The sequence below is a fragment of the Marmota monax genome, unplaced genomic scaffold, assembly GCF_021218885.2.
Source record: "Marmota monax isolate L192 unplaced genomic scaffold, Marmota_monax_Labrador192_F-V1.1 WCK01_AAM20220418_F8-fsc00011, whole genome shotgun sequence".
Classification (NCBI taxonomy): Eukaryota; Metazoa; Chordata; class Mammalia; order Rodentia; family Sciuridae; genus Marmota; species Marmota monax.
Genome location: NW_026693082.1, coordinates 19,954,369 through 19,981,469, shown reverse-complemented (window position 1 = coordinate 19,981,469; position 27,101 = coordinate 19,954,369). Strand labels below are relative to the sequence as shown.

The following is a 27,101-nucleotide window of genomic DNA, read 5'->3' as shown; positions in this document are numbered from 1 at the left end:
GGAAGATTGTACTCAAAGGAGTTGGAAAAGCCCATTTGTTTTTGCCTGTGTTCCAATTCTGAAGAAGAGGGCCTGTCTCTGGCTCAACTGATTACTAAAACAAAATTTTATGGGTTACTAATGCACCAACTAAAGTCAGGGTAGGTGTTTTTAGGCCTCTGTACTATAAAAGAGCCCAGGATAAGGAGAAATATTGAATTGTACACAGGGATAGCCACCTTTATTATCTCTGTAAAAGAAACAGATTCTGTCTTGCTGTTTTCTTTAGTTTCTGGGTCAGTGGTCCAGGAACATGCTAATTTCCTACATTAAAAAAAAATTAGGTGTGGACCTCAAAATGACCTCTGTCTAAACGCTTAAAATACAGGACCAGATCTGAACTCCTTGCCAGATCAATCTGAACCATTATAATGAAATGAGCTGCAGTATTTTCCTAAGTGTATTTCACCTCAACAATCAGTTCACAACATATAGAAAATGCACATGCAGTGTTATGGTTTGGATCTGGAATGTCCTCCAAAGGCTCATGTATAAAAGGCCTGGTCCCCAATGCAGCAGAGGTGTGGCTTTTGGATAGTGATTGGATCAAGATGGGGGTCTAACCTCATCAATGGATTAACTCATTGATGGATTCATAGTTGAACAGACTATTGGGAGGTGGCAAATAGGAAGTGACACCTCAAAGGGAGTGGGTCCTTGGGGACTATATCTTGTCCTTGTCCTTTCTTGACTCTCTGCCCGATTCTCTTTTTCTCTCTCTCATCCTTGGATGCCATGAGGTAACCATCTTTGCTCTGCTATACTTTTCTGCCATGGTGTTTGGCCTCACTACAGCCCAGAAAAAATAGAGCCAGGTGATCACAGGCTGAAACCTCTAAATTCATAACCCAAAATAAATTTTGTTTCCTTTAACTTTTTTTTTCCCCAGGCATTTTGTGTCAGTGATGAATTGCTTATGAATGTGCAATCTTGAACCAATCAGTTGAAACGTATCACATCTTGGGGGAAACAGACTCGAAGCAAGTGGTTCCTTTTAAAAATCTTTTCTACCTATCATTTTAATTATGAAAGGTTTCCTTTGGTAAGTATCACAATACAAAAGTACAAGGGTAACCACTGGGTCTAATATGAATCTATTCTAAGCAAATGAATGTATTATTAGGGAATTTATGCTATATTTTAAGATCAAATTTAACAAAACAAAAAAATAGCTGGTGGAAAAAATATTGTATAAGCTATTCAGGGAAAGATGATAATTAGCTTTAGCAAACATAGAACCCCCAATGAGGAAAAATCCAGAATAGGAAAATGAAAATTGACTGGTGAACCTCACTTAGGGGATGATTATTAGTAGATTCCATTAAATGAACAGTTTAGGAGGCAACTTATAATTTGTTTGGTCTGTTAACTTTAGAAGTGTCTTCTGGATAGTAATAAATAGCTTCAATGGTAATATGCATCACCAATACCCAACTGGAAGCCCAGACCCAAAGCAAGAGTCAGAAATGAAGAATAGGTGGGGGTAGAAAATGAAATTTCAACCTTGAAACAGTAGAGCCTGGTAACTGGGGAAAATTCTACGTGAACCTTTAAAGGTTGAGGATAGATATCAAGTGGGGTGAAGCAAGGAAGGAGATAAAGGTGCCTGATGTTCCAAAGCATCCAAAAGACAATGGGAACTATTAAAACATTATTAAAAGATCTTTACTGATAACATTCATCTCTAAAGTATACTAAATACCTATAACAATCAACCACTATTTATTCATTCAGTTGTTCAACTACAAATGAATTACAAGTAATTATTAATTGTATTACAATTACAATGTACAAGTAATTCAACTGAATTACTTGTACATTTTTAATGAGTATTTAAAGTCTTGGAGCTGTTCTGATCACTCAATTAGTATTTTAAGGTATTTTGTAGGAGAACGAAATGTACATTGGATATGTGGACTTCAGCCAACTAAATAGTCCTAGAAGTGAGTGATGGTATGATTCTTAATTTTCTTAAATCAGAATTTTATCAAGTGTTGAAATTAGCTTTTAAATTTAAAATTTGATTTAAAATCAAATGATATGGAATTTTTCTAAATTATAATAGAAGTCAGCAAGAGCATATTGTTACATGCAACACTTTCAATAACAATAGGCAAGGCAAAAATCTATGTAGCTAGGCAATATTATTTGAATGTCAATATTTTAGAACATGTAAAATATTAGTACAAATAAAATGGTATTTTCTACATGTAGTAGGAAATAAGTTATTAGGGAAAGTATTAAGGTTTATACTATTTTCAGATACCAGTCTGTTCTGTGTTTTAAAAATGTTACAGTTTAACCCTCCCAGGAGATGTCCAAGGACCTCCACCTACAGATGCCCTTTGTGGTGTATGACCCAGGTTACTGTGTGCACTTGAAAAAAATTTCTCTTAAATAATCTGTAATTTAATTTTGAGACTTAGATTTCAAATTATCAAATAAGGGAATGTTGTACAAAACTTTTAATGAATAAACTCCTGGATAAGGGCACATACAAATTTAAAAAAAAAATAAGAGGCTTCTCTTAAAAGTAAGGCAATTCTTTCCTTTTCTTAGAGCATTTTATTTTGCAAACTTGTAAATTCTCTGCCCTCAGATGTAAATCTTTTAAAAACCCATTGCAGGGCTTTCAATCCCAGAGTCTTTTCCAAGATCCAAGGAGTATTACATGAAATGTAATCATCAAAGGAGATGCATATCCAAAGGAGATGGTATCCCAGTCTTCCAGTTTAGGTTGGAAGGGTAGAAGCCTAACTTCAAGGAAGATCTCTCTCCAAGTTGCAAAACTACCTCTTGTCATTAAAATGCAAGAGATTTGTTTTTCCTTTGTATGAAGCCAATTAGCTAACACACATAGTCACTTCAATTACTAGGTAAATTTAGGAGGGACTGTGTGACAAATGGTGCCAGCAAGGCCTCTTGACTGAGGAGTTATTCTTTATCTTGTGGATGTGTATATCATAGGTTGCATGTGCTCAGCTCTATAAAAATGTGGGGTTTGGGTCTTTGCAATCTCTGTATTGCCGGTGAGGTGCATCACATTCTGGTTCAGTGTGTATTCAATAATAAAGCTATTTTCTTTCTCTACTGTCTTTGTGGAGAGATTTTCTAGGTTAGATAATTTTATATCCCCAGCATGACCTCATATTGATTATATGGATGGATTTCACTTGCTCATAAAAATACTCCCTTGCCAGATGTTAATATTTAGTTTCATTATCTATGGGTTAACCATTCAACATCAAACTTAATTCTCCCACCTCCAAATAGCATTGAGTTATGCTTGAACACATTCTGCTATTCTTTCCCATCCTCCGTGGACATTGTTTACAATGATGTTCTGTAACTTTAATTTGGACCTAGAGGATTAATTTTATGATAGCTTGAAGAATGAAACAGCAGCAAGATGGACTGTCCTAAGCTTCATGTGGCCAGGAACTGTCAGTTAACTGAGGACAAGAGGACTGCAAGAGGTGGGAAGAGAAGAGAGCCTCTGTTGTCAGGAATTCAAGATCAGTGAATGAATGGCAGAAAATAAAACATACCATGACCTCAAAAAGCAGGATAAGATGAGGCAATGGCTCCAAGTTCAAGAAGTGGGGAAGAAATATGCTGAATTTCTGGCAACAGACTGTTACAAAACAGTTCTTGCTCTACCAGGTTGAGATCAGACCAAAACCAGTTCTTTATCATATGGACCACACATAGAGCATCATTGTTCAATGAACTTTCTACAATGATAGAAGTGTCCCATATCTGTACTGTCCAATGCACTAGCCGTCAGCCAGATGTTCTGTTGATCAAGTGTGGGCAGTGTAATTTAATATTTACTCTTATTTTTAAATTGGTTTAAAAATAGTATCTACTCCATTGGACAGTACAGAACTATGATTCAAGGGGAAAAGGTTTTTGGGTCATTGACTTATGAAAAAAAAATGTTATAATGCCTGTACTACTCGGCAGGGAGTAGTGACGGTGGGAATCTTGTGTGGGATGCTGATCGGCATTAATCACTGGTTGGAGGATGTGTAGACAGGAGTTGAAGTGCTCCTAAAAGTTAACAGCAATGAGACCATTTGGATGCTCGGTATGAAATAAGCTTTTCTGGGTTCTCTCCAGCCAGCTCATGAGAGAGACCTTTTTACAGTCCTTCTTTCACACATTTCATTATTTTCAAGTTCTATCTTTATCTTGCCCCATCCTGGGAATCCTAAGAGGATTCTAGAGAGTTTTATAAATTGCTTTGTAGATTAAAATTCTATATAAAGTGTCTATTACTACCAGCAGTCCTGACTTAGAGAGATTAGACTTCTGACAGTTCCCCCTTTATAGGGTATGGAGCAATGAATCTGCATTATTAACCCAGGAGGCAGAATCGCACAGATAGTCGGATCAGGGGTTCTGCTTCCCAGTGATCTTACCCATGCTGATAACCCTCCTGTATCCTCAGCCTGGCCTCACAGTTCTTTCCTTCTCTATGCGTGTTCATCCTTTCCTGGTGTGTCAGCTTGTGGACAGAGCTAATCTAGATCTTTGTGGAGGGACGTGCCATTAGCTGGAAACTGCAGGTAGGTTGGCTGAAAGTCGTGAAATAAGAATTGCACAGTGGAAACGGCATTGGACTTGAAGTCAGAAGACCTCCTTTGAGTCCTAGCCCTGCCCTCTGGGTTATGAAACCATAATTGGATGCTTAATGTATTAGAGTCCTAGTTCTTTTATTCATTTAACAGATACTTTACTGAATAACATTTTGGATTAGGTATTAGGAACTAGAAATTTGTCAGTGAACTAAACTGAAAATCTCTAGTCTCATCAAACTTGCATTTCCAGTGGAGGGAACTGAAAATAAAACACAATAAATATATTACATAGCACATAAGACAAGCTGGGGAGAGGAATAGGAATGGATGGAAGAGAATATTTGATATAATTTTCTTTTTTTTTTTTTTGTGAATATGTAATCTTTTTTTTTTTAATTTTTTATTGTGGGTTGTTCAAAACATTACAAATTTCTTGACATATCATATTCCACACTTTGATTCAAGTGGGTTATGAACTCCCACCTTCACCCCATACACAGATTGCAGAATCACATCAGTTACACATCCATTGATATAATTTTCATTGGGGAATCAGGATAGGCCTCACTGAGAAATAGACATTTGAGCAAAGGGTTGAAGGTAAATGCCTCATTTCCTGTGTAGGGAGAGACTTCTAAGCAATGTCATTTTGGTTCAGAAACTTGAAAATGATAGAGGAACTTGAAAATAAGCATGGTTGGTGACCCTCACTAGGAGAGAAAACGGCCACCCTTGAAATGCCTACTGTGTGCTGGGTGCCAAATACTTTGTATCTGAAAGCTGATGCTAACTGGCATTCTTCACCCTGGAAACTGAAGGCTCACCCTAATACTTTGATGAATGATCAAAGTCTCAGGAATGGGAGAATTTTCAATGTGAATCTGATTCCATTTCCTAGTGTGGGTTTTATCTCAATATTATGGAATAGGCTGGTGCCTAGGGGTATGTAATGCAGTATAAAACTATTTGGAGTTGTTCTCCATGGGACTCCAAGTTGCTGTTCCTCCACAATCATTTCAAGGATGTTTGAATAGTGAAATCTTGGAAGACAGATAATGTCTCCATCTGGAGCCAAGAACAGGCTTGCTTACTGCTCATCATAAAAGATTTAGCTTTGCTAAGCTCAGGTTCCTTTCCTATAATGTAATCCACTGTGTTTGTGGTTGTCATTTGGCCTTCTTTTTATCACCCTGTGGGAAATGGAACTTGGGCAACCAGTGTGAGAAAGTGATAATACTTTATTTTGCTGGGGTGAATCTCTGACCCAAGAGTCTCATATCTTCAGACCACATCCATGAAACTGTCAGGCTAACTTGTTCACTTGCAAGCAGAATAGAATCTAAGAACTGCACTTTAGTATTTGAGTTGGAGATTTTCCTAGGAGAATCTTTAAAGATTTTAAGAAGTGATAATAAAGCTTACAAACATACATTATCTAAATTAGCTTTTCGTCCCAATTAAAAAATAGTTATAAAGTAGAAAATAAAAATGATGGCTTATTAATTTTCCCAGCACTACTGGGAGAGTTAATTCTTAAGTAGTAAGCTTCCTTAGGCAGTTGGAAACATATACTTTTGTGAATTTAATGGGTCATTATTGGAAGTTCTATTTTCATTTACAAACATTTTTCCTTCCTTTTTTTATTTTTTAAAATTCTGGCGGACGTCCTTTCTCTAGAAAGGACTTTAGGAAGCACATAGCATTTGAATAACCTGAGAGCTCAGCATCCTTGAATGTGCAAAGCTGCCAGAGTTGGTCAGAGAGTCAACCTGAATAGAATTATCAAAGGCCACTGTGTGGATGAAAATGCAATTTGAGGATGAAATGGAAAGCAAGGCTCTGATAGTTTGGTATGGGGATTTAACATTTGTACAAGGTCCTTGAGGGTAAAGGCACTAATTAGACAAATAAGACTATTTGGAAGATCGTGGTTTGGAAGAGTCATTCATATGACCCAAAGCAAACGCCAATCAGAAAAACATGCCACCTAACGTTTTCCCCAAACATTGCTGATTTTTGTTCTTTCAAAATTATGGAACTTGTACCCTAAAATGTTTAATTAGTATTCCTAACTCTTTTGGAGGACCTACTCATGGGGAGTATAATGGAAATGCCCTATGTTTAACTCGGTTCCTGTTTTACCCTATTTACAATGTTTATCTTCAGGCACTTCCCCAAGAAAGTCTGGGGCAGATATTCATTCTCTAATGCACAAATATGCATTCACCAGCTGCTGCCATTTATAAATATGGGACATGTGAGTCACTCACTTCTATTATTGCCATACAGGAAAAAAATCAAATACTTATCAAAACACTTTTTAAAAAAAATTTATAGAAAAATAACTTTGAAAATCTTTACTTGTTTATTCCCAGATATATCATTTAATAATAAACAATCCAACGACAAGTGAACTCAAGGTGATAAAGAAGCTTGAAAGAATCTGAAGAAAGTAAAAAGGGAAATTAAAGGAACATTAAAGTGATTGAAGTAGATACTACATGGAAGCACAAGCAAGAGGAAAAATTGATAAATTGGACTTCATTATAATTACATTAAAGGATAGTACCAAGAAAGTTAAAAGATAACATGTAGAACGAGGGAAAATATTTGTGAATCATTAAATCCTTGTAAGATATATATCTAGGATATATAAAAAAAACTATTAAAACTCAACAAAAGGATAAGATAAACTTGTTTAAAATGAGCAAAGGACTCAAATAGATTTTTCTTCAGAGAAGTTATACAAATAGCTGATAAGCATATGAAATGATGCTCAACATCATTAGTTACTAGGGAAATGCAAATTAAAACCATAATGTGATACCACTTCACATGCACTATGATAATAAAACGATGGAAAATAACAAGCATTGCCATGGATTTGAAGAAATTGGAACTTTTGTACATTTCTGGTAGGAATGTAAAATGATACTGCGACTGTGGAAAATAGTTTGGTTGCTCCTCAAAAAGCTAAACCTAGAATTACCATGTGGTCTAGCAATTCCACTTCTAGGTATAGACCTCAAGGAATTGAAAACAAGACTGAAACGGTTATTTGTACACCATTGTTCATTGTAATCTTATTCATAATAAAGAGGTGGAAACAAGTGTCCATCAACAGATGAATGTTAAAAATATAAAATGTATTTTATTTTATATATAATGTGTATAATTATATATAAAATATTATATAAACATAAAATAGAATTATTCAGCCATCAAAGGGAAATGAAGTTCTAATACATATTTTATTTTTTTGTACCAGGGATTGAACCCAGGGGCACTTAACCACTGAGCCACATGCAGGCCCTTTTTATATTTTATTTAGAGATGGGGTCTTGCTAAATTGCTTAGGGCCTCACTAAATTTCTGAGGCTGGCTTTGAACTTGGGATCCTCCTGCCTCAGCCTCCGAAGTTCTGGGACTGATGTATATTTTATATGAATCTTGTAAATAGTTATGCTACATGAAATGAGCCAGAGACAAAAAGGACAAATGGAATTATAGAATTCCATTTACATGTAATATCTAGAATGAGCAAACTAATAGAAAGTAGATTAGAGATTACCAATAGAGAATTATTGAGTTATAGAGTTTCTGTTTATGAAATGAGAAAAATCTGGAAATAGTGGTGGTAGTACACGATGGTGAATTTAATTAATGCCACTGAAGTACAAACTTAAGAATGGTTACAATGGCAGAATATGCTATGTATTTTACCACAAAACTTTTTATAGAGGATATATACCTTCATTTGGTTTAAAAAGTGTGAATTCTAAATTGGTCAAATAGGTTTCTTTTTTTTTAATGGAGAAAAGTACTGGGGCCTAGGTAAATATATCTGAGATATTTACAAGCAAGTGGAAACTCAAAGGACAAATACAGACTATGATAGGACTAGAAAAAAAGTAAGTTGGAAAAAATCCAAATTAGTTTTGAGTGTAAATAGTTGATTTAATTTTTACTAATCAAACTAGAAACCATGGGAAGAATAATTAATAGATCATGACCAGTAGGAGGGAATAATAACCTGTAGGCACTAGTCATGATGAGGCCCATGCAGAAAAACAGAAATATGTCAACAGTACGAAGTTACATAAAAGGATCAGAATGTAGACCAGCATGAGATATTGTTGCAACTTTGAGATATGTTGTATGTGGGAGACAAAATATAAAAATGGAAATAGCTGCGCTAGGATTAAAATATTTCTACTGCTGTTGCATTATTCAGCTTTTTAAAAAGGGAAAATGAAAAATAGCTCAATACCTTGCATCTCAATTAGTAATTTGAAAAATAACTTTGGAGTTTCAGGATAGAGTCCCTTTAGCCTAGAATTGTATCAATTATATACAATTTTAAACTGCTAATGTCTATGTTGTTCGAATGTCACTATTTTTCAATCCAAAGAGAATGGTTTGCAGAAGTTATAGAAACTCCATACTGAGTTTTGATTGAGATTTAACTAAACAGTCTCATTTATTATGGAAACTTCAAGGTTCATTAACATTAACTTAGGAATTCAGTAGTTCAAGTTGTTTTTGCCGATGAGGAAACTGAGGTGTACAGACTGCAAGCTGACAGAAGCAGGCAGGAGCCCAGACTCTTAAGTCTTGGGGCTCTGCTCATTTCATTACTTGGTGCAATCTCTAGTTCATTGTCAAACTGTGTATTACTGTGTATTATAAATGCATACCTAATGAGCTTAGAAGACATGTCTTCCAAATGCTACTATCTCGTTACTATTAATCTGTATTAAATTAACCAAACCCATGATCCCATTTCACACTATGAATTGATCTCAATTCATCAATCACTGAACTTTGGCATATGCTGGAATTTTGATGTGGAGATATAAATGCAATCATATTTCTTATTCTATCCTGGTGAAAATCTGTTCCAAGCCCATAAATTATATGGATCAATTTTGACCTAAATCAAAAGGGAAATCAATCATAAAACCTTGCCTCCTTTTTTGATTGCTATTTATTTAATTCTACTTGAAGCAGAAGCTGGTTTAAAAAAGATCCCCTTCTGGCCCGTCAGTTCTCTCCTGGTTTAATTCCATTGCTATCCTATTTCAGGTTGCTGAGCCACTGGTCAGGTTGCAAAATAATCAATTTTCTTTTCTGCATTCAACTATCATGGAAAAGGAAAACAAAAACAAGCATACCATCCTGAAAATAGACTATTTAGCATTGCTATTTCAATACAGTCTACCATCTAGTTTATTCAACCAAGAGAAAACTCTATTTCAAAATAATTACAAAGTGTTAGTGGACTTTCCAGGTTGGCAGACAGGAACGAGGGTTGCAGGTGACATCATGTGTACTAATCAGATCACTAGGTGTTTTTTTTTTTTTGGGGGGGGGGTATTAGGGATTGAACCAAAGGGGTTCAATCCTTGCACTCCCAGCTGGCTCTAAAGGTCATGTGGAAACTTCAAGAAGAATTCCTTGCTAACAGAACAAAAACATCTTTGTTCAGAGGCTTGATGACAATTTTTGGTGTTGACCTAACAGCAGAAAATGGAATTGATTACTGAAAAAGATTATCAAATGTAATTTAATTGGACAAATCCCTCATAAGACTTAAGATTTTTTTCAACTGTTTGATTTTTCTGAATTGTTTCAAAACAGTACCAGGGAAATTGCTTTAATTGTATCTTATATTTTTCCTCTTGCATTCTGATAGTGTTGTTAAGGGAAAGTAATATTGTTAAAATATGGAGCTCTTTGAAATGTGAGAAGGTCCCTTTTTACCTTCTCACCAACTAGAAATGAAAACTCCTAAACATGGACTTTAAATCAAAGTTACCATGAGAGAAAATTCTAAAAAATCAAGGGCAATACACCTGCTTGAGAGAATCAGGATTGGCTCATCAATGGCCAGTTTTAGCATTTATTAAGTGCCTATTGTGTTAGTGGTGATGAATTCAAAGACAGTAAGACACAGCCCCTTCCCTTGAGAGCTTAAAATTCTAATATGCACCATTCCATGGATTATTTGACCACTCTGTACAGTAGTGGAAATGCTTGCCTGAGTAAGCATATATGAATGTAGAAAAGCTACAATTTTAAAACCAAGAACTCATGCTGTGTGATTCATAGGATGTTCAAATTCTGCCCAATCCTTAACTGATTATTTTTTTTAGGTAGTGCTCCTCAGCCTAAGGAATCAGATAATCCAGGAACTGGCTCTAAGAATATGCATTTCTCAGTAATTCTATGTACTTTTCGTTACTTTCTTGCAGAAAAGTCATAAGTGGACTCTCATGCAAAGGTGATGTGTTCCTCAATTTTCCATTCAGACTTATCTGAGAATAGTTACTATGGATGATTGGAAATATTTCACTTTAACAACTCATTCTTTCGTTATTTCTAGGCTTTTTTTTTATAACATTCCGATAAATGGTTCATTCAAACATAATAAAATACCTCACAATGGGCTGGCGAGCAAGTGCTGGCTAAAGTAGTTCACTGAGAAAAAGGCTAGAGGTGAGAGGATTTTGAAAGCCAAAACCTGAACCTGAAGTTATCCATTCCCCCAAGGAAAATTCCCTACTAAAACTGTCCCTGTAATTGCTTTCACTTTTATGGGAAATGTACACAGTCAAAAATGAAACCTCATTAATTTAATGAAAATATTTCCTGGATGAATTAATAAGGTGCTCTCCTGCTGAGTTTAAAGCACCAAGTTATTGAAAAGACAAAAAGTGCAACTTAAAAGTGCCAGCTTTTGCCTGGCAGCTGGAATGTGAAATTCTCATGGTATATGTTTTGCATTCTTGGTTTCTGTTGACAAACCATCTCCATGGAAACAGACATTAAATCTCTGAAAATACTGGAAAAGCTACTACAGAGATGTCCATCCAAAACTCTCAATTGCTGTCCTTTTCCAAGTCAGGTCCCATATGCACACCGCGGGCCTGGGAGGACATTCTCCTTTAGAAATGACTTTGTCGGGAAGAAACCAAAAGGACATCTTGGGAAACTATTTCCTCCCTCTTATTTCCTTGTTCCTTCTTTTATTTTTTCCCTTCCTCCCCCGACCTCAATCATTCATTTATTCAACCAAATAATTGAGCTAGAATAATGGATACATATATGCATATGGATATACACATATATAATACACATATACATGTTTATATTTCCTCTTATATAGGTCAGACACTAATACGTGGTTATAAGAGCAAAACCAATCTGCAAAATATCTTTGAATACATCTAGGAAGCATGTCTGTTATAAAACAGTGATACAAGGACAGGGTTAGGGTCTGAATCACTATCATCCAACACATAATGTACATATAAGCATTGGGATGCTTGCCTGGGCAGACTGGGGTAGGAATGTGTTGGAGAGCTAGTGTACCTGGGATGCACAAAAAGAATTTACAAGAAGCTAAAGGTGTGGGGTGTCTGGCACATCATGTGAATATTCCAGACAATCAGAAGTCTGTGCTTAAGACAAAATCGGTAGACATAAAACCTCAGTGCCTCAAGCACAGCCAATAAAAAATTGAGAATCATGTCTCTATTTCAGATAAGATTGACTATTCAGAGGAAACACATTTAATAAATAACTGCCCTTACCACAGAGTAATTGACCTACTAGAAAAATAGAGTACTCTGGAGTAGTCAGACTTGATTTTTATGTCAACTGGGCGGGGGAGTCTCCAAAGTTTCTATCTCAAATGTATAAGCGGCATGGGAATTAGTCTGGTCACACAGTATGTAACAGGGTCACTGACATAAACCTTCATGGTGATTTGTTTGGGATTTAATAAAAGAGCAGGATTATGAAAAGGAATCAATGAGTCATAGAAAAATGTAGAAGACAAATTAATTCATGTTTTAAGAGATTTTAAAGGATTTTTAGCATTAGTGATTGTTACCCTAAAGGATCTTATGGGTGTGTTCCAATTTAAATTGGGCAAGATATGCCTGGTCAAATTCATATTTCACCACAGCCAGTGGTCCTAGTTCCTGAAATCAAGCATTAATTTAAAAAAATGAGAAAAAACTAGATAACTAACAGACTTTGAAGACTTCACGTTTCTTTAAAGTGCCAGTACAATTCATGTTTCTCAAATCCTTAAGGTAAAAGCAAAAGCTATTACAGACCCATAACCGAGGACAGAAAATGAAAGCCAGAAAATGCCAGTTTTTGAAATAAAAACCAAAAAGTTTCCTCAGAAAATGTTCTGAAATCTTCCTAGAAGTGCTTCTCCGGAATAAAGATTTTGAAAGTGTGTCTAATAGAAATATAGCTCTCTGTTCAGCTATGATCCCAAAATACCTCTCTAAAAGTCATCAAATACTGCTTTTCAGTGTGACTAGTGTGAGCTAGCGCTAATCTTGAAAATATAATATTAATGGTATGATGCTATTTTGATGATAGCTGTTGGACTCATTTTCAGTATTTTGCTAGGAAATCTTCAGCATTCTTCCAGTACCATCAAAGATGTTCTGACTGGTCCTGTCTGATTATAAATACTCCCAGAGTGGAAAAGGGCCTCAGTTTTAGAGTTAGATGTTCCTTAAAGGATATTTTTTGCAAGTTCGTGCTATTTGTATGCTTGCTTTTAAAGCACCATCATAATGTCTTTCTCCCACATTCTTCTCTCTCCTTGGGAAGTTCTGTCTCCTCTATTTTGCCGACAACATGTCCCTTTTCATAAAATCTTGCCTCGTTCTGGCCCTTCACAGAGTTCTTTATATTTTTAGTGCAATGGCAAATTCTGTTTTCTGCTATAACTGGTTTCTCCATTAGATTGTAAGCTGTTTGCTGTATACATATATTTTGATTCATATTTAAAGAAAAACGTTCATGATCGTGTGTTGAACCTTCTATTAGATGGTTTTATGTGCATTTGATCTTCACCATGTCCCTTGCATGCTTGTGAAGCTCCTGGATCTTTGTGCACCCTCCTTAATGGCACTGTTATTTAATATGGTCTTCTGAGAGGATTCTCCTACCAGAAAGGAAGGTCCCGTGCAGATGAATAGACCCAGGAAAATCTATACCTACATTTTAAATCAGTGAGTTTACTAAAACTTGATTCATATAGGTCAGCTTCCCAAAATGTAATGACTCTTTGATGAAGGAAAAAGATGATAATCTAAACTTGCAAAGTTCATGCGTGGACTGTGGAATATGGAGATTCCATTACTAAGTAGCCAGAATGGTAAGGTCCTGAGACAAAGGAGGACAGCAGATATTATACCTCTTCTTAGACTATTTCTTGTTGTGTATACAATCAATTTAAAGAAGAGAAAACTTCCTTATATGGAACTGGATTCTGACATGAGAAAACTCAGAAAGATTCTTGAATACTTTTTTTTTTTTTTGTATTGGGAATTGAAACTCAGAGGTAATTTACCATTGAGCTATAAACCCAGTCCTTTTTGTATCTGGGTATGTCTCATTGCTGAGGGTTTTGTAAAGTTGCTGAGGCTGACCTGGAACTTGCAATCCTCCTGTCTCAGTCTCCCAAGTCACTGGGACTACAGGTGTGTACTACTACACCTGGCTTTCTTGAATGCTTTCTAAAGAAATCTGAAAAATCTCAAACTAAAGTTCACCAACAGGTAGAGAAAAAGTAAAACAAAATGAAACCCTCAGACAGTTTTTTCTTATAGCTTCAACTAATGGCACATTTATAATGATTATAACATAGTTGATATTAAGTAGAAAAATAAAACTAGTTTACTTTTATGATTGTTAGTCTTCGGCTTAAAGTATAGGAAAGCAATCCAAAAACAGCTTTTGAAACTGAGCACAAGGTTAATAAAATTTCTTTCAAGAGTACCTTCCATGTCCAGAAATTAATATTTGAATGCCCGCATGCCTGGATAGGCATTTCCTATTATATAGTTTGGGAGCAAGTTGAAATGCATTTTTGTTTTGCTCTTTGTTTCTTACTCTTTGGAAGCTTTTGACAAAGTGGAGAAATAAACAGGACTGTTACAATAAAATATGTGAAAAGATAATACATGAAGGGCCATGGAAGATTCAGACTAGGGCACATAGGAAGGAGGCTTCTTGGAGGAAGTGGTACCAGAAGAGAAGGAAATAAAAGTTAGCCAGGTAAAGGGATGAGAAGGCATTTCAAGCAGAAAATTAAATAAAGTCATAAGAGTGAAATGACATGATGCTAACTAGTGTATCTGGAAAATCAATGGCGGCTTCCTTAGGGCACTCGGCTGGAGTTACCACCACGACCAGATGTCAGCCTGCAGAGGCAGGGAGGGACAAAGGGTCACTGCACTTTGTCTCCTCCATAGTCCTGAACTATCAGCTCCTTCATGGTGAGAATGGACTCTTATTTACTTGAATATATGATTTAACTGTTTGGTGACTCATTATCAGATTTATAATTCACTGAGGAGTTGCCAATGAAACTCAAGAATGAGAAATACCATTTTGAAGGCAAGTTAAATCCAACTCTCCTTTGGAAGATTCATGACTATAAAGGGGACATAGGGTCAGCATTTTAAAAATTAGCTTTTTAACTTATACATAAAAATATAAGACTGTACATATTTATGGAATACGATGAAGTGTTTTTGATACATGTACATATTGTATGGATGTTTATATCAGGTTATACATGTCTTCTTAAACCTTATTTTAGTGGTGAAAGCTAAAAATTCTTCTAGCTTTTTAAAAATATACATCACATTATTACTTATAGGCACCCTACTGTGCAACAGCACACCAGAGCATCTTGCGTCTATCTAACTGTAACCTAGTACTCCAATTGACCTTTCCCTATTCCTTTTCATCCTATCCTAATTGCTCCAGCCTCTGGTAATCAATATTCTTTTACCAACTTTTAAGTGACCAGATTTAAAATATTTTGCATATGAATGAAATCATGTGGCATTTTTCTTTCTGTGCCTGGATTTATTTCATTTGACATAATGATCTCTGTTTCTCTCCATGTTGCAAATGATAGGCTTTCATTCTTTTTTAAGGCTGAATAGTAGTCCCCATATATATATATATATATATATATATATATATATATATATATATATATATATATGCCACTTTTTAAAATACATTCATCAGTTGATGGACACTTAGGTTGTTTCCGTTTCTTGGGTATTGTGAATAAGTGTTGCAATGTACATGGGAGTGCATATGTCTCTTTGACATACTGATTTAATTTCCTTTGCATGTATACCCAGGAGTGGAATTGAGTACAAAGTCTTTCAGATTTGATTGGAAATTAGGAGAGCATTTATGATATGGACAAAAGCAATAAAAGGGAAGGAGGTTGCAGCTGGATGGTGCTTTTGGACAGGAATGAGAAGAGGCAACGGAAAAAAGCAAAGGTAGAATTTGAAGGGATACTGATCTAAATTGAAGAAATGGAGAGGAATTGATTCTTTGGGGGAAGGGTGGGAGGTAGAAACAGGAAGTATGGAAGAACATGGGTATAATTCAAAAGTGGAAATAGAATAGGAAAGGAAATTGTACATGATGGCTTTTTTTTTTTTTTTAAAGAGAAGGGGACAAGATCATCTACTTAAGAGTGGCAATCTGAGGTTGAGAAGAGAATCTCAATAGAAGAAGCCTTGATTAAAAATACACTAAAGAGGGCTGGGGTTGTGGCTCAGTGGCAGAGCGCTTGCCTGGTGCACGTGAGGCCCTGGGTTCAATCCTCAGCACCATATAAAAAATAAATAAAGATATTGTGTCTGTGTATAACTAAAAAATTTTTTTTAAAAAAATGCACTGAAATAAAGAATTTGTAGCAATGATGAGGATCTGGCTAAGGTTAGAAACATCAGAGATAGAGCCTCCCGATCCACAGTGTGGGACTCTCTGGCAGCTCTAGTTCACATCAGCACAGCAACAATGAAGGTTGGTCACCAGCATGCTCCAGAGCTGGATATTTTTGGACTGAGGAGGGGTGCTGGGTCACTAGGGGTGTTGGTGAAAACAAAATGATCAGATGGTCTTCCATAGTTCCTGGCTTGGTGAAAATTTTTGCTGTTGGTTCCAGATAGATTTGGAGAAACTGGAAACCTCAAGAACCTACGGGTTCCTGCCACAGCCCAAGGGCATACGGGTGTTATTCTTCTGCTTTAAATAGCTAGAAGCAACAATAGTCCTTTTTTCCAAAAAAGCAAAGAAATTCATAGTCCAAATGCCAGCCAAACCAACAGACAAAGAAGAAAGCATTTTTCCTTTGTCTGATCATTTCTTATTTTTTCTCACTAGTTTTCAGTGGCTGTGGGGTGTGTAAGCTACCAAGTGCTGTGTTATTGAGCACATTGTTCCATGGCTGTGGCTAGAGTCTACCATGCAGAGAGAAGTCAGCTGTCACTCTGGCTGGCTCTGAGCTGCCTGGGTCATTATTGCTTGTCACTCATAAGTTAGTATACTAAAGGACAACCAAGGACATGTTCTCCAAGAGCTTAAGCTCTCTGTGATATCTCTTACCCAACTGTGCTCTTAAGCATGAGAAAAGCTGGCCAGGCAAGATGTCCCTACTTCTCCTGTGCCCATGGACAGAACATGGGAAGGGTCACTGTACTCAAGGGACAAAAGGGGCCTGCTTGGTGGTGGCCCTATGGAACCTTGGTTTTGGAGAGTGAAAGATTGATGCTGCAATACTCTAGGGATGGATTGCATCCTCACTCAACCTGGCTGTGAGCATCCCTGCTCCTGAATGCTGATCCTCTCACCTGCAGGCTGGGGCAGTGCCTAAAGCTAGATGTTAATGTGGTGTGGTGGGGCAAAAACAAAGGCAAAGGAAAAATCGGAGGTAATTTCATTTCTTTACTCCAGGAGAGAAAATGAGCAGATAAACTGCAGGAAAGAAGAGTTAGACTTACGTTTCCTTTTGAATCCTGGTAGATGTTCACCTTCCATATGACCTAGGAGGAGGAGCCAGAAAGGGGGCCCACAGCCCTCCTGTCCTGGTTGCTAGAAGGGTCTCTCTAATCTACTTCTCGGGCTGATTCACAGGCATTGAGGGAATTGGGCATAAACCAGTTGGTCCCAGAGGAGACGGTCCCAAGTGGGCTCCTTAGATATTTCAATTTAGGCAGCAAGGCTGATAGAACACCATCTGGTTTTGAGCCCATTTTATTCAGTTGATTTATTTTTTCAAGCATTTTTCCCCCAAAAGATATGACAGTGAAATATGTACAATTTTCCTGTCTTTCCTCGCTGACCTAAGTAGTAGATCCATGTTTTCAACCTAAGTGCCAAGAGTTTTACATAGTTATATTTGTTTATGTACATTTGCTACATTCCACATAAAAATCAAGGGTGAAAAATGGCAAAAAAGGGACATGAGGAAACAGACTTCTGAAGTTTCTTTAATTCTATCAACCAAAAGGTTGAGAAAGTCAATTTAGAAAGTTGAATGCAATTCTGAAAAAAGGGAGGGGCAATTTTTCTAGAACTGGACGGAAGCTGATTTATAAAACTCATAAATAAGGAAATGAAAGTGGTCAAGAGAAGTCTGAATAAATACGAAGTCTAGATTTGAGATAATAAAAATTATATATCCTCAAAATTATATTACAGATGAAGGAATAGACTGACCAACTAGCAAAGAAAATCTAGCAATATACCCAAATATGTATCAGACACTTTTTTACTTGGAGGAGCTCACAAATGGAAAGCACAATATGCTTTCCATATTGGCTGCACCAATTTGCAGTCCCACCAGCAATGTACGAATGCGACTTTTCCCCCATATCCTTGCCAATACTTATTGTTGTTTGTATTCTTAATAGCTGCCATTCTGACTGGAGTGAGATCAACTCTTAGTTTTGATTTGAATTTCTCTATTTGCTAGAGAGATTGAATGTTTTTGCATATATTTCCAACTCGATATTTTTAAGAGCTCCAAAATATTTTGTAGCTTTCTCAAAGTCAAAGAGCTTATAAGGGATAGAGCCAGGATTCAAATCCAGGCATTCTGGACTTTTTGCTTATAATCACTAAATTCTACAGTAAAAACATGAGCATCCAACTGTAGGAAACAAAGTCTGTTTGCTCATGAACCTGCAAAGATGATGAAATTCCATATAAAAGTAAAAAAAAAAAAAAAAAAAAAAACTGTAGTAAGATACATTTTTACTATCCCTCAAAGCTTCCTTATAGACCCACACTGATAAGGCAAGAGGCTCATCTGAGGACCTAAGCTTCCAGTTCAAGATTCTACATATGGTGTCACAGCTGTGATGATGACACAGCTTGCCTTTTATTACAAAAGTAATAATGCAGAAAATACACGGCCATGCTTAGCCTTGAGGGAGGAAAACATTTTTATTTAGATTCACTTCAAAATTACCCCATGAGTACAAATATATTTCTGAAATGAAATAATACTTCTGGAAAAAGAATTTCAAGTGGTGTCTTTGCTTGCCTGTCAGAAAATGACAATGTGAAAATAGTCATTTTCACTTTTTCCATCTAATATATACCTTTGCTAAAGATGGTAAATAATCTGGCATCTGATTTTTTTTCCATAAGGCATTAGCAAGGCAATCACTGGGAGGAAAGGTCCCCGCCCCCCAATAGAGCCATAGATTGTACTGAAGTCCCAGTTACCTATGATCATAGGAATTTGGTTGATGAAGGGAAAGCGAAACCCACAGAGAATCCCAGCATCATTCTTAATGTAATACTTCATTCTTTTGCCATCACTTTTTTTACTTGGAGGAGCTCACAAATGGAAAACACAATTAATTTGTCATTATGCTCATTTTTCTCAGAATTGGATGGAAGCCTAGGTGAGCCATAGCATGACAACACTGTTGGTAGCACACAGGGGAGAAGCCGCAGCAAGTATCAGGAATACCTAGTGTAATAAAATGAGAGTAGTATGACGTGCTTATCAAGGTCACCATTTGCTAGATCCCAGCAAAACTTGCAGGTCAGCCACCTGCTCGAGGATGCCTAATCTGACCTGATAGAGGTAAGCATTTCATTATTGATCATGCAAAACACTTTAAAATAGTATTTGTGCTAAATACAGCCATATGGAAATGTATAAGGGAGAAAGTAACAATCCTGCCATCCTTTTAAATTTCATCTTGGTAAGTGTGAAGTCTTTTGAGAGTTTCTCTGTGCTACAACATACATATCCCTATACATAATGATGACTGTTTTATCAGAATCGGCTTCTATCATGCATGCCACCCCAAACTTCCTTTTTTTAAAAAAAAAATTTGACATCATATACTCCTTCTATTTCAATATCAAATAGCCCTAACTCAATATTTTTTAAGATCTCCAAATTTATGCTGTAACATATAAAACTAATATATCCAAACACAACCCAACCTTTCTACTTTTCTACACTTCAGAATTGTATTAAAGATTCCTATATTTACTTTTGGTTTTCAATGGAATGGATTCTCTCAAATGGGTTTGGGAGGTCACATTTTAAGAGCACTTGTTAGATTGTCCAAGAACCAACAATTCAATTTGCAGAAGTTGGATATGAGTACGTACCAGCTCCAGAACAGCATGGGGTATTTTCACTCACTTTATCTTGCTGATCAGATGGGTGAAAAATGTTATTACCTGGTTGGTTTATATTATGTTTTCATGACTGTTAAAGAGGATGAGCATTTTTTAAGAGCCTAATTGTCCATTTCAAATTACATTTCTGTGAATTGCCTGTTTGTTTGATTTACCTATTGAATTGTCATCTTTTTTTTTCTTATCAAAATGTAGGTTCTGTTTGTATCTTAACATGTCTAGTAATTAGAGTAGTTTTGACCTGCATTTCTCTAAGAGTTCATCTCACTCCAGTCAGATTGGCAGCTATTAAGAATACAAACAACAATAAGTGTTGGTAAGGATGTGGGGGGAAAGGTACACTTGTACATTGCTGGTGAGACTGCAAATTGGTGCAGCCAATGTGGAAAATAGTATGGAGAATTCCTTGGCAAGCTGGGAATGAAACCACCATTTGACCCTGTTGTCCCACTCCTTGGTCTATACCCAAAGGACTTCAAAACAACATACTACAGGGACACAGCCACATCAATGTTTATAGCAACACAATTTACAACAGCTAAACTGTGGAACCAACCTAGAGCCCTTCAGCAGATGAATGGATGAAGAAATTGCAGAATATTATTCAGCATTAAAAGAATAAAATCATGGCATTTGCGGCTAAATGGATGGAGTTGGAGAAGATAATGCTAAGTGAAGTTAGCCAATCCCACAAAACCAAATGCTGAATGTCTTCTCTGATATAAGGAGGCCGATTCATAATGTGGTGGTGGTGGGGGCATGGGTGGATTAGATGAACTCTAGATAGGGTGGAGGGGAAAGGACATGGGGGTAAAAAAAAAGATGATGGAATGAGATGGATATCATTACCCCAAGTACATGTATGAAGACATAAATGCTGTAAATACTTCATACAACCAGATATGAAAAATTGTGCTCCACATGTATAATATGAATTGTAATGCATTCTGCTGTCATAGATAACAAAATACAAAAATGAAAAAAATCAAACTTTGGTGTTTGCATCAAATACATGAAAAATATTTTTCTTTTGAATTTGCTTATATTGATTTTAGCCATTTTAAATATCTTTCATATAATTGGTCTATATTTGTAATTTCTGCATTTTTAACTTGTTTGAAAACATCTGACCCACCACTAGGTTACTTAAAAATTATTAAAAAAAAAAAAAACCCTGTGAAATGAACTTGGACTTGTGGGTATATGACAAAATAATTTAGTGTGATTATTAATTTTTATATATTAATAGTAATGCTAGTGTTGTAATTTTGGGGTGAGACTTTAATCAGAAGACGGATAGAAAAGTCTAACAGAAATTCAAAGTAGTTTGGACGGGTAAAGGGCATTCCCTGGAAGGAAATGTGAAATGAAGAAAACATTTGCAAGTAGACCTCTGGGGAGGGGAAGGTGAATTATTACAAAGAAAACTCCACGGCAAATATAAAATGGAATAAAACTGATGTTGATTGTCACAGTACACACGGACAGGCTGAATTTCAATATCAAAAGGCAGACTGTCAGATTTTGTTTGAAAAGTAAAGTTCGTCTATAAATTAGGAAAATGCATACAAAGCAAGGGAACTAAACTGTATTAAATATGAAGTGATGAGAAAAGATGCACCGGAGAGATTCAAACATAAAGGCAGGATGATATTAGTATCAAAGTAGAGTTCAGGGCCCTTTGTTGGGGGCTAGGGAGATAAAAACCTGACTTGTCAAGGCTACTAAGGAGGCCAGGATTTGAGAGGTCAGATTTTGAAGGAAAGGGAAGAGCAGAACTGGAAGATGATGGTATGAGCCCTCTTTCTCCTTGAGGCATATTTTAATTGGTGAGCGAGGCTCAGGGGCTAGAGAGTCTGTGGCAGTTCATGGGGCTGGGGATATAGAAATTGCATTTCAAAGGTCATGAAATGGAGAACACATTGGGTTGTCATCTGGGATCATGAAGGAGTCCAGTGTAGAGGTGAGGATAAACTAGAAATAGATCAGCTCTTACAAAAATCCTGTTTAAAATAAGTTCAATCCCTGATTTGATTAAGGGGACCTATATTTTCTGTGTCTGTCAAAGCTATAGGATGCCTCTCTGGAGAAATATCAACAGGGCCCAATATTTAATTTAAAAAATTATCATCCCTATCACTGACAGAATCCAGTGAGGGGGAGACCCAGAAAATAGAAATCCCCAGGTAATTCGGATATCCAGAAACCTGTGATTAATATTTAAGAAAATAGATGAAAACCTAGAGAATTATTACAAGAAAACTGAAATCTGTAAGAAGCAAATGGAAAAATCTGGACTAGGAATATAATGACTGAAATTAAAATAGATGAGTCTAGCAACAGAGTAGAAGAGAGAATTAATAACCTAGAAGAAAAATCAGCAAAATTATCTAGACTAAGGCAAGAAGAGAGGGGCAAAAGGTGGGGGGAAATGGAGAAAGCTGAGTCACAAGAAACTTGGGTAAAATTTCTGTTGCACACAAACTGAAGTCCCAAAAGTGAGGGTGAGAAAGAAAGGTCAGAAGTAAAAACAAAAGATACTGGTCAAGGGATTTCCCAAAGAGACAAAAGACAAATGTAAGAATCCACACAAACCCAGTGTAGGCTAAAAACAAAACTAACCCACACCTACGTACATCATCGTCAAATTGCTAAAATACAAATTCTAATGCAGCCAGGGGTAGTGATTGTTAGGGAACAGCAATAAGACTAACACCTGGGTTCTAACAAAGGAATATAATTTAGAAATTTTGGAATACTACCTAGAAAGTGCTGAAAAAAGACTGCCAACTTTGAGTTCCAAGCTGAGCAAAAATGTGCTTGAAATGAAGTCAAAATAAAGATGTCTAAAGTAACGAAAACTGAAGGAAAAAGAAAAAAAACAAACACCATGATGTTCTAAAGGAAGTTCTTCAGGCATAAGAAATATGAAACCAGGCAGAATCACGGAAATGAAAAAGCAATAACAGGACAACATGTGGGAAATAAATATGTATCAATAGAACGGCTGTGATGCCGTCTTATAGGTTTTAGAAATGCACATGCAGAAACCAGGAAACAGCACAGCAATGGGATACGTGGAGTTAAAAACGTTCTAAAGGCTTTGCATTTACAAGATGTGTTCAAGGAATTGTTTTAGATTCTGAGATCAAAAAGATATGTTATAATCACTAAAGGAATGTAAAAGAATGAATAGCTAACAAGTTTACAGGAGGGGATTATGAATGAACAATTCCTGATTAGTCCAAAAGAAAGCAAGAATGGAGAGAGATTGGAATGTAGAACAACTGAGACCAGGAGAGGGGATTTAAATCTAATACTGACTTGGGTTGAATATAAAAGAGCTAAGTAATCCAATTAAAAGTAAGTTTGACTGGATAAAAAACAAGCTTTATTTTGTACAGGTAACACATTTAAAATAAAAAGCCACAACTTGAAGGTGATAAGATGAAATAAGATATATCCAAAAAAATTGGATAAAGAAGCTAGCTTAATAAGAATTTATCAATAAAACTGAGTATCGATAAATTGAAGGTAAAAACTGATTATATCAATAGATGATGAAGAAGCTCTAATTGTTGGTAATAAAAAATAAGTGAGACCACATACAAATAGAAATGCTATATTTTTATGGCGTCATAAAGGAAATCCTACCATTTATGATAACAGATGTCCCTTGAGATCATTATGCTAAGTGAAATAAATCAAAGATACCTACTGCATGATCTCACTTGTAATTCAAAGCCTAAAAATGTTAAACTCATAGAAACAGAGGATAATGGTAGTTGCCAGGGGCAGATGAAGGAGAAGCGGGGAGATGTGGGTCAAAGGGTATAAACTTGTGTAACTTCAGATCTAATGTAAAGTATGGTGACTAAGCTAATAATATGGAACTTGTTCTTGCAATTTGTTTAAATGTTGTGACCACAGAAGAAAAGGTAACTGGCTGAGATGATGGAATTGTGATATACTTAAATTTTGTGAAATGGTATCAATCACATTGTGAAACTTAAATTCAGTCAATTTGTAAGTTATCCCTCAGTAATAGAAAATTAAAAATTTCCAACTGGACTAAGGATCTAAATTGAAAACAGAGCAAACAAACCAAAAGACAAAGCCTTGAGCAACAAACAAAATAACCATAGAAACAGAAATACTAGAAGAAAAAATTCAGGAAAATATTTGTGCTGAGCCTCTCCGGGCCCCTCGGTAGAACTGATGTTTTCATTTTCACATTCCCTACCTGCTCCCTCTTCAGCCATACATGCCACAGACTTCTAGAATAAAGGCTGAGTAACTTGTTTTATGCATTTCCTTAACTAACTACTCCAACTGCACTGTGAGAGATTTTTGAATGTGTATTACATTCCTCAGATTTGCTTTAGAAAAGAAAAGCTTTAGTATGCCCAGTGCCAAGGACATAGCAGATATGTAATAAATTTTCTGTTGACCAAATGGATGAATGACCCTTGGCCAGCACCCCCATAACCATTCCTGCCTCCTGGGGTCATAGCCAGAAAGAGCCAGAAGTAGAATTCCTTTTTGGGTAATAGATAAAGCATAGGCTTTGGAGTCAAACTGGCCTGAATTGACTCCTGTTTATAAATAATATGAGCAATAGGTGATTTTCTGTAAGATATTTACAGATGTTTACTGGGTCTATAGTCAATGTTAAAAACTGTTAGCTTTATTAATGGTACTACTATGAAGCTTGACTAAGATGAGGGAGTTGGTATGGCTAAGGATAAGAGATGGTGGACCCTCCCAGTTTGTCTCACCAATGGGATAGTGTATGGGGTAAAAGTAGAGTAACTTTACTAATTACTGCTTCGTTTGCCTTATACCTGACCCACCTTGCTCATCCTATCTCCCTCTCTGACAATCTGTCTCTGTGGTCCTCAACCCTGGCTGTACATAAGAATCATTTGGCTGCATTCTGGACCAATTAAATCAGAATGTTCTCCACAGGGGCTTATATGTACAACTTGGATTGGAAATTATTGCCCTTTCACTCTTGTTCCTAGTAGAATAAATCCTAGATTGCAGAGGCCCAGAAACCATAGCATTTTCCTGGAGCAAAAATTATTTCCTAAGGAATGTGGTTACCCATAGCAGAAAGAGCAGGGTTTGGTGCTAGAAGCTCAGAGTCCTAGCTGTGGCACAAGTTGAAGGTGTGACTCAGAAACCCACAAGACCTCTGTCTTCTGGTTACCTAACTTATCAAGTAAGCGTGATAGAATTTTCTACCATAAACCATAATGTGTAGTTCAAATTGGAAAACAGATAAAACTTTTCAAAAATTTGGTAATTACTCAAATGTAACTTGTTACTGTTCTCATCAGAATTAAAGAAAATTCCAGTGCACATCTTACCAACTGTGGACTATGCAGAAACTATCCCAGTTTCTTCATCTATGAAATGGAGATATCTACTCTGCTGATTGCATATTAGTTCGCACTGCAGGAAAAAAAATGGGAACCAAATATATGAGGTTGTATTGTGTGCTGGCTGTTATTGATTGGTATTTTGTGACAAAGTTGCATCTTTACACAAGTTCTTGAATTTCAACTTGCCATCAAATCCCATGACCTCTCGTGGAAGTAGATACTGGCACTCATATGACCTTAAATATATATGGCATTTCCATCTCAGGAGCTTTGAGACTTTGTAACAAGTCCCAGGGAATCGTTGGTTACAAATCAAGCTTGCTGAAGTGATGGGTACAATTGACATTGCTGCCTGGGAACTGTCCCTTCGGTTTCTATTACCTGGGATTTCCTGACTTAGGTTGATTACATACATTCACTTCTTGCCAGTATTGATCATCTGTCACACACCTAACTAAAATGGGTTGAAGTCCTGTGGTCTGTGGTATAAAAATGGAGACGGACCGAGAGGAACTGAGCAGGCTGAAATGCATGGTTCCTAAGCAAGTCCTGCCATTTCTATCTGTCCTCACCTCCCTCTGAGTTGTAACCTGGTACCTTTCTCCTGAAGCCTTATGTTCTCTGGTATGGGCATCTGTACACTTGTATTGACCATAAGTCCACTTATTATAAAATCAGAGGTTTCTGGTAGATTCAGAATTCTGAATAGTGAACTTGAAAGTGACAATTGGGGAATACAGCACAGCTATTCCTGATTTTGTCCCTATTGTTATTTTTATTCTTACCTGGGCAAAGCAATACAAATAATATTGTCAGCCAGTGACATAAACAGATTTTCTTTTCCTATAGCAAATCTGATAATTACTATGTTAGGACATAATCTTGCAACACCCCAAACAATAGATTCAGCTCGATGTCGGGTTTCAATGCAATGAAACAGAACAAGTCTCCTGAGAAGGCATGAACTGTCATTTCAAACAAGACTGGCAGACGTTCCTGCTTACCTACAGATATGGTCCAAACAGCAATGATTTTCAGAAATGCCTTAGTTCTGGAGTTAAAGCGGCTGTGGTGGATGGGATTCTGGATGGCGACATAGCGGTCCAGGGAGATGGCACAGAGGTGCATGATGGAGGCCGTGGAGAAGAGCACATCCAGGTAAATCCAGACCGCACAGAGCTTGCTAGGCAGTGGCCACCGGTACCCTACAATACAGAAGCTTAGCATCAGTCAGCAGCCTCATGCCTCCTGAGGCAATAGTTTCCATTTTGGTGACAGGCACAAGTGGTGGCATGGGATGATTCAAGAAAATTTCAGTATCTGAACAAACTTGAATAGCAACTTTGTTTAACTTCAGTACTGCTGACTGGTTGATGAACATGAGGTTTGAACATTTCTGGTGTCTAGAATTATCAGTGTGGTATGGTTAACTTTGATGGTTACTCTTTAGGGATTCTCCCCTGCTCTATTCACCTAGCAAAACTGCTTTTTCAAATGAATTATGTTCAAAGTTGTGATGTGTTTTTGAGTTCCTCTATTTGGGTACCTCTCACACTGTACTATCATTATA

General features: G+C 36.6%; 1 protein-coding gene and 1 long non-coding RNA gene across 3 annotated transcripts in view; one reads left to right on the top strand and one right to left on the bottom strand.

Annotated features, from left to right (window-relative positions):
- The window catches only part of LOC124099230 (uncharacterized), an 86,171-nt gene extending 70,557 nt beyond the window's left edge, over window positions 1-15,614 (top strand). Inside the window, exon 3 of the long non-coding RNA XR_009227767.1 lies at window positions 929-15,614. This is a non-coding gene — a long non-coding RNA (uncharacterized LOC124099230). The remainder of the gene's footprint in view (window positions 1-928) is intronic.
- Window positions 1-27,101, bottom strand: part of Htr2a (5-hydroxytryptamine receptor 2A) — a 61,630-nt gene that overhangs the window by 30,275 nt on the left and 4,254 nt on the right. For both annotated transcript variants that reach the window (XM_046454277.2, XM_058582575.1), the window contains one exon: window positions 26,536-26,736. In XM_046454277.2, coding sequence (XP_046310233.1) covers window positions 26,536-26,736 — 201 coding nt within the window. The remainder of the gene's footprint in view (window positions 1-26,535; window positions 26,737-27,101) is intronic.